At 43.2% G+C, this 8555-nt stretch overlaps 1 protein-coding gene across 1 annotated transcript; it reads left to right on the top strand.

The window, feature by feature from the left end:
• Positions 1-387: 387 nt before the first annotated feature.
• LOC109879129 (zinc finger protein 135-like) lies at positions 388-3162 on the top strand. Its single transcript, XM_020471326.2, has 3 exons — positions 388-501; positions 1156-1494; positions 1935-3162. The coding sequence occupies exons 2-3, from the start codon at positions 1329-1331 to the stop codon at positions 3098-3100; spliced, it is 1332 nt and encodes a 443-aa protein (XP_020326915.1). The 5' UTR covers positions 388-501; positions 1156-1328; the 3' UTR covers positions 3101-3162.
• Positions 3163-8555: the final 5393 nt, after the last annotated feature.

Raw genomic sequence — 8555 nt, 5'->3', positions numbered from 1 at the left:
GCGCTATACTTTTTGTATTCATGTTCCGTGATTTTTGGGCACTTAGATGTCATGTTGTGCCTATTTTTGGACCGGAATAAAAGTGCTGCCTGTTTACTCTACTCTGCTCTCCTGCACCTGACTTCGCCTGCCTTACACAGCCTTAACAATAGTTTATGATATGGTCCAGTATGTCAATCCTCTCTCCATTTCAAGGAGGGTATTTTATTAGCAGTTTGACTTTTCACCCACAAAGTGCTGTGCGCACGCATTGTGCTTAAATACGCGTGTGCTTAAATTTACGCACATTGTCAAGTATAAGTACAAATTGATAAATCCCACACTTTGATTAGAAATGATCCCATGCATGGTTTACGAACAGTACGCAACATTGATAAATGAGGGCACAGGAGTGGGAGACGCACGTCGATTGAATCGAATGATAGACTGAAGGAAGGAGCAAAACCTGTCGGTTTTACTGTTGTTTGCTGAAGCGGTTCTCCCAATTTATGTAAAACTTGGGTATGTGAGATATGCGGTGAGACAGAAGTGTTACAATTGTAAAAAGTTAGGACACGTGGCAAGTGTTTTTGAAGGAATAAATGTGTAGTAGTTGAGTCAGATGAAGCATGTTGTTGTGATGGGAATCACGTTCCCGAGTTCCCGGAGTGCCATGTATGGATGAGGGAGGTCGCAGTGGCAAGGATCAGGGCTATCCAGCAGGTCTCCTATGTGGAGGCAGTGAAAATATCTGAAGGAGTGAGTACAGTTGGTTCTGGTTGTGGATGGCCCACAGTCTGCAGTGAATGCCATGCAGGAGAAGGATCACGACATACTAATAGTGAAGAAAGTGGACTTTGTTGCGTTCATAACGAAAGTGATAAATTGCACGAGTCAAACTAATAAAATAAATCAAAGAAGCTAGACATCATTGTGAAGTGGCAAATATATTTCTGGATCTCCAGGACTTTACAGCTAAAATATTACAGGGCGTACTGAATTAAGAAGTTCCTCCCTCCCAGGTGTAGGGATCTGAATAGTACCTTTTTTGTTTGACATTCAGGGTAGTGGCGTGAATTTGGTCCGTGTTAATGTATTTATTGTTGGTAATTTAGTATGATTTGTTCATCCACAACATTTTTTGTTTTTGTGGTATTTTTTTAATTTCCCGTACAGTAGGTGGCGGCAATACACTTTATGAGTGTAGTCCGCCAATAAACATCAGCAAAGAAGAAGGTTATGAACGCAGCACAAGACATTGTCAGCGGGTATGGTTTGTTTGTGACAGCCATTCTTCCTTCGTTGACGAAGCCATAGTAGCTGAATACCCAACTCTCAGTCGACTGAAAATGTCTAAACTACAGTTGTTACGTTTGTTTTTAAATGAGCGTTTAACGGCGGCTGCTGTGGAGATTTTCGGGGCAGTTGAGAAAACGGTAGTGGAGTACCAGGAGGAGAATGATCGGCTACGGAGAATGCTGTGGATCACACCGGAGCTACCACTATGTAAAATAGGTTCGTATGTAGCGATACTGATAGCTAGCTATAGTTCTACTCTATTAATACACTCCACACTGTTTAGGCTAACAGTGATTACCATTTCAACAATTGTACTTTAAAAAAATATATATATATATATACGTTTACCATATATGGGTAAAAACAGTCTTTGTCACAAACCAGGAAGTTATTTGAATGTATAATTAATGAATTGACAAACTTTAGAAATAAATAGCTTTTTAATGTATTAAGAGCTCATTTAAAATATACATTTTTGTTATTGGATTGGAATTTGAGTTTACATTTATATTGAATTTACAAGCTTAAATTCAAATGGACCCCAACCATCAAATCAGATGTTATACCACATGCTTAGTAAACAACAGGTGTAGACTAACAGTTAAATGCTTACTTGTCTAAAGGCTGTATAGGTAACCTCTGCTCCTTCCCTCCAGACTCCCTGCAGCTCTCTGTCTCTGAAGAGATTCCCCCTGAGCAGCAGCACTGTGAGCAGGAATGGAGCCCCAGTCTGGAGCAGGAGGACCCAGAGCCCACACAGATTAAAGAGGAACAGGAGGAACTCAGGACCAGTCAGGAGGAAGAGCAGCTTCAAGGGCTCATTCATACCAAAGACTCCATATTCTCTTCAACTTCTGTGAAAAGTGAATGTGATCAGGAGGACCATCTTTGGTTCTTGACTCTTCCCCAAACCCAGACTGTGGAGAACAGAGAGAGTGAACTTAAACCAATGCATCTCACATCTTTTGGCACTGTGACCCACCTAAAGGGTCTCAACATTCACTGTGACCCTCCAGATTATCAAAACAATGCATCAAGCCACAGCTCAGCTGTAAGCATTGACCCAGTAAGACTTTACAACAGTCCACTATTGGATCCCAGCCCACCTTTGGATCTCAATCGACCAATGGAGAAACACTGTTCCAAGCCCAGCATCATGTCCAGAAAAGCTCTGGAAGCTGACCTGCAGAGGCATGTGACTCTCGCCAAGAAGAGCCTAAGTGAATGCTACAACTCCACCTGTAAACTGAAGGCCCATGTCCGACTCTGTCACGATGGTAAACCCTGCACCTGCCCCTTTTGTGGCAAGACCTTCAAACAAAAAGGACATCTATCCAGGCACATGAATATTCACACAGGAGAGAAACCATTTACCTGTGGTGACTGTGGGAAAAGCTTCAATCGCAAGGAGCACCTAACTAAACATAGACAGACTCACACAGGAGAGAAACCCTTTAGCTGTGGTGACTGTGGGAAAAGCTTTAATCGCAAGGAGCACCTAACTAAACATAGACGCATTCATAGAGGAGAGAAACCATTTAGCTGTAGAGACTGTGGAAAAATGTTCAATCGGAAGGGAAACCTGAATTTGCACATACTGACTCACACAGGAGAAAAACAACATGGCTGCTCAGTCTGTGGTAAAAGATTCACTCAGAAGACTCATCTGCTGAAGCATATGGACAATATCCATAAAGAGGGAAAAACAGACAGAAGAAATAAAATCTTCAGTCAGAAGATGGGAATAAAAAGACAGGATGTGGACAACACTCTTACGAAAGGAGAGCAACTCCAGACCATTCATACTGTGTCTCTCAGATGAATAAATGTATAATAGATTGTCATAAAACATTATATGTAAATAAAGTTTGATTTGGATTTGAATGATGCGTATTGCAGGAAATTCACAGGTCTGTTGAAATTTGACCTTAAATAGAAACAGTAATATCTGCTCGTTTTGATTTGGAATGTCTCTCAGGCCCGCTTCAATCAAGCAGACTTCAGTCACCCACTTGGTATTGCAGGAAATTCACAGGTCTGTTGAAATTTGACCTTAAATAGAAACAGTAATATCTGCTCGTTTTGATTTGGAATGTCTCTCAGGCCCGCTTCAATCAAGCAGACTTCAGTCACCCACTTGGCTGCAGACACTCCCAAGAATGACGCGGGAGACGAAAACATCTATGACCTCCTCCTTGTCAGGCCTCTCACACTGCAGACAAGGGTCCTGGGGCGAGCCTGGCTGGATGAGGGGGCTTAGCCGCCTCAGTTCAAACGTAGTAGCTCCCTCAGTTGTAGTTTTATGTCCCTATATAAAAATAGCAACAAAGTTTTAATGATTGAGTGACATGTTGGCACATACAAAAAAATATTTATTCGCTGCACTGTTTCAACACAACGGGGCGCGCTGCGGTGTGTGTAGGGGGGGCTATGGAAAGCCACTAGGTGGTTAGGTATTTTCCTTTGGGGAGAAAACACTTCTCATCTCTGTGGTAGACTAAGTGAATAACATGATACTCCTACGCCTGTAATATTTAATTTCGATGTATTAGGTATACCGTTGAAGCTGCTTCACTCTTAGCTAGCTAGCTGTAAAATGTGTTTGTGTTATTAGCCTTAGCTTATTTAGCTGGCTCAAACCAGTTAACCTGCCGCCGTGGATATCAGAAATGGGGTTTCACCATGACGATTAGGAGAGCGATGAGCAGCAGCATCAAACCACAGACCGCCAACAGGCCCAACAGCGATGACGAGCTCCAGCTTGCTCGGTGTGCAGTCTACCCACCCTTCCAAAAGCACCGCCAGGATAATGGCTCCCCAGCCGCCTCCAACTCCGACTGTTCCTGATGATATTGGAAGATAGGAGCCAGACCAGAGTAGCCTAGAATCCTACCGTAGCCACAGGTTTTCTGTACAACAACTTTCATTAAATAGCAACTGGTTCATAAGAAGAAAGTTACTGCAGATGCTGCATTCAGTTTCCCATGTCGAAAGTTGTGTGTTGGGTCGAATACTAACGCAGACAAGGCCTTGTGAATTACGGGAGAGCTCCTAAATGCAACAAAAAAACTAACTGGGGGGGGGGGGGGGTCTCTAATTCTAATTTAAGCATTGCATTCTATATGTTTCAAGTTTAAAATAGTGGTAAATATGTTTAAGCATAGATTTTCTGGTGTACTTATTAATTTTTGCCATTTGTTTTCCATGCGTCTTTGTCCTTGATAGCCAACGCATTAGATTTATCAGTTGATTCATCATCGTTTGTCAGTCAGCTGTTTAGAGCGCTCATTGCGTGCGCGCACTGGTGTTCTCCGTGTCATCCGTAGCCGGAAGTAGTAGACGGTTAGTTTATCTTTATTCTTTTCTGTTTCTTTCCTGAATCGGCTGATGATGGTGGACAATATCACTAGACAACTAGCCTACAGCTAGACACCAGTGCGCATTTAATTCATCCAACAAGTAGACTATACTCTAATGACAGTAGGTGTAACAGTATAACTTTAGACCGTCCCCTCGCCCATACCCGGGCGCGAACCAGGGACCCTCTGCACACATCAACAACAGTCACGCACGAAGCATCGTTTACCCATCGCTCCACAAAACGTCAAGGTCTCAGAGCAAGTGACGTCACTTACAGTGCATTTTCCTGAGAACTCCAAGATCCATAGTTTGTACAGGGTTTAACTTCAATGCTCTAATTAAATTCGTACATTCTTAATAATGACACATAACACTGTCATAAATGTAATTCATGTAAAGAAAGAAAGGTTGTGTTTTATGTCATACGATCTGTGAAGACTCCAAGCATTAACTCATGAATTAGGGTGTAAAAAATATGCACGAAATCTGCTGAAATATATGTTGTACATATATGCACGAATTGAATGTGAGGTTGGGCTGACATAATTTACAAAGGAAGCATTTGTGTTTAGTGAGTCCGCCAGATCAGAGACAGTAGGGATGACCAGGGATGTTCTCTGTTTAGTGAGTCCGCCAGATCAGAGACAGTAGGGATGACCAGGGATGTTCTCTGTTTAGTGAGTCCGCCAGATCAGAGACAGTAGGGATGACCAGGGATGTTCTCTGTTTAGTGAGTCCGCCAGATCAGAGACAGTAGGGATGACCAGGGATGTTCTCTGTTTAGTGAGTCCGCCAGATCAGAGACAGTAGGGATGACCAGGGATGTTCTCTGTTTAGTGAGTCCGCCAGATCAGAGACAGTAGGGATGACCAGGGATGTTCTCTGTTTAGTGAGTCCGCCAGATCAGAGACAGTAGGGATGACCAGGGATGTTCTCTGTTTAGTGAGTCCGCCAGATCAGAGACAGTAGGGATGACCAGGGATGTTCTCTGTTTAGTGAGTCCTCCAGATCAGAGGCAGTAGGGATGACCAGGGATGTTCTCTGTTTAGTGAGTCCTCCAGATCAGAGACAGTAGGGATGACCAGGGATGTTCTCCTGATAAGTGTGTGAATTGCACCATTTCTGTCCTGCTAAGCATTCGAAATGTAACTAGTACGCGTGGGTGTCAGGGAAAAAGTACATTAGGCAGTTTTCGTACCATTGTTATTTAATTCTAAGCAAGTCACAGCCTATATGCGCAATTTGTAAACTATAATGATTTAATACAACAGAATGTTGTTTAAATGCTGTGTCGCATTCGTTTCACAGTGTATTTCTTTGTAGACTATAGCTTTGAAATAATATAGCCTAAATAATTCATGTTTGTTCCTTTTAGGCTTCCTGTCTGGCTCCTGACCTATTTACAGTGTTTCTATGCTGTTTAATACGACATGTAGCCTATTTGAAATTATGTTCACTTCTTACATTCACCTTTTCATATTTATTCAAATAAATACTTCTCATTCAAATCCAGATGGTTTGGTGTCAATACTTAAAAACTAATTGGTAGGTCCAGGTAGTCACAAAAATAGATGGGTGTTGGTTAAATTGTGATTTTAATGAATGAAGCGAATTTGGAGCGGCAGTTTTTTTTTCCTGTGAGAATGGATCGGTTTACGCAATAGAGCTCGAGAGTTTGTAGTCCTAAAACCCGGAAATTAGTTACCTCTGGTTCGTTCAGCCATCCCTGTTGGAAAAATGAATGAGGAAAGAATAGGGTTTTGGGATAAACGCTGAAAATAAGGTCTGAAGTCAACACATGCTTAAGATATCTTATACATTTTGTCCTATGATATAATATCAGTCAGTTGACAGGACCTTTAGTGGCTGTTTTTAGGGAATCTTAGGTGGTGGGAAAGCAACAAATAGTCCATCTCTGATAAGGGAGGAGCTGGTTTTTACATATTGTGTATATTAATTTATTCTGAATGCAGTTAGTCCGAGTACCCCCAAGCCACAAGACTATTTAGCAGTCTTATGGCTTGGAGGTAGAAGCTGTTCAGGGTCCTGCTGGTTCCAGACTTGGTGTATCGGTACCGCTTGCCGTGCGGTAGCAGAGAGAACAGTCTATGACTTGGGTGGCTGGGGTCTGACACCGCCTGGTATAGAGGTCCTGGACGTCAGTGACCTCAGCCCCAGTGATGTACTGGGCCGTACGCACTACCCTCTGTAGCGCCTTGCGGTCGGATGCAAATCAGTTGCCATACCAAGCGGTGATTCAGCCAGTCAAGATGCTCTCAATGGTGCAGCTGAACATGAAGCTCTCGACCCGCTTCACTACAGCCCCGTCAAGGTGGATGGGGGTGTGCTTGACCCTCCATTTCCTGTAGTCCATGATCAGCTCTTTTAACTTGGTGACGTTGAGGGAGAGGTTTTTGTCCTGGCACCACACTGCCAGGTCACTGACGTCTCATCGTTGTCGGTGATCAGGCCTACCACCATCGTGTTGTCAGCGAGCGTCTGCGTTGCCAACGGATAAAATAGAAGTCAGTTCTATTTGTGACGCAGATCGCGCTGCAAGTCCTGCCTCTCCCATACCCTCATTGGCTTATAGAAGTAGATACCCACGTGACATCTCATTGGTTATACCCACGTGGGTGATTGAAAGACAAACTGAGCTGTCGGTCGTCGTGGTAATACTATGAAAGTATAGATGCCAATCGCCATATAAGTTCATAGAAGAAAAAGCCTGGAAGGAGGAGAGATGACTAGAAACGATTCGGTTGACCATTTTATGTGTGGATTAATTGGTGGAGTAGAGGACCTTGTGCATTTCAGGTAAAATAACAACTCAATGTTTATATCGCAGGACAAATTAGCTAGCAACAGCAAGCTAGCTAAATAGTACAAATTAGCTAGCAGGTGCAAGCTAGCTAGCTAAATTGCCATACATTTTTAATGCTTTTCGACCTGTCCCAAAAATTGATGTAATTGGTTCAGAATTTGTTGTGATATTTTAACCTGTGTGTGGTGATCGCGTTTGGTGTGGGGGGACAAAATTAATTTATGCATGATGGCGCGCGGCCGGTTTGGGTTCCATGTTAAGCAAATGTTTACTCCTGAACTTATTTAGGCTTGCCATAACAACGGAGTTGAACATTTCGACAAACCTAGTTCCACTTTGACATTATGGGTTAATGTGTGTAGGCCTGAATTTTAATATATTTAAAATTCAGGCTGTAAAACAACATTCTGAAGGCACTATAGATAGATGTACATGTAAACAGGACTAACAGTGAATAGAGGCAGGATAAATAGATACGGATGGTAAAGGCAATAATCAATGAACGACAGTGTAATCAATACTAATTTTAGCAGCAGTGTAGGTGTGAGGTGGAGCAGTAGTTGTCAGCAATTTAACAGTATTATGGCCAGGGGATAGAAGCTGTTTAGGAGTCTGTTGGTCTGAGCATTGATGCACTGGTACGGTCTGCCGGACGGTAGCATGGAGAACAGTCCATGTCTCAGGTGGCTGGAGTTTTTCAGGCTTTTCTCAGACACCGCCTGGCATGTACGTCCTGTATGGCTGGGAGCTCATCCCCAGTGATGTGCTGGGCCGTCCGCACCACCCGATGTAGGCTCTTCCGGTAGAGGGCGGTGCAGTTGCCTTACCATATAGTGACACAACCAGTCAGGATGCTCTTGATGGTGCAGCTGTAGAAGTTCCTAAGGATCCGAGTGGCCATCCCAAATAGTTTCAGCCTTCTGAGGGAGAAGAGGCAATGCCGTGCCTTCTTCACGACTGTGCTGGTGTGAGAGGTCCACGTTAAGTCCTCAGTAATGTGGACATCGAGGAACCTCTCCACTGCTGCCCCAAATTCTATTAGGTACAGAGTAGAGATAATGGAAACAGATGTGCTGAAACTGCATGTAATAAC

Source organism: Oncorhynchus kisutch, linkage group LG16, assembly GCF_002021735.2.
Source record: "Oncorhynchus kisutch isolate 150728-3 linkage group LG16, Okis_V2, whole genome shotgun sequence".
Lineage (NCBI taxonomy): Eukaryota > Metazoa > Chordata > Actinopteri > Salmoniformes > Salmonidae > Oncorhynchus > Oncorhynchus kisutch.
The sequence above is the reverse complement of the archived record's forward strand: the minus strand, read 5'-3'. Positions and strand labels throughout refer to the sequence as shown.

Coding starts and splice junctions, on each gene's coding strand:
- LOC109879129 (XM_020471326.2), top strand. CDS start 1,329: ATGTCTAAACTACAGTTGTTACGTTTGTTTTTAAATGAGCGTTTAACG. Junction 1,495..1,934: donor GCTACCACTATGTAAAATAG/GTTCGTATGTAG, acceptor CCTTCCCTCCAG/ACTCCCTGCAGCTCTCTGTC.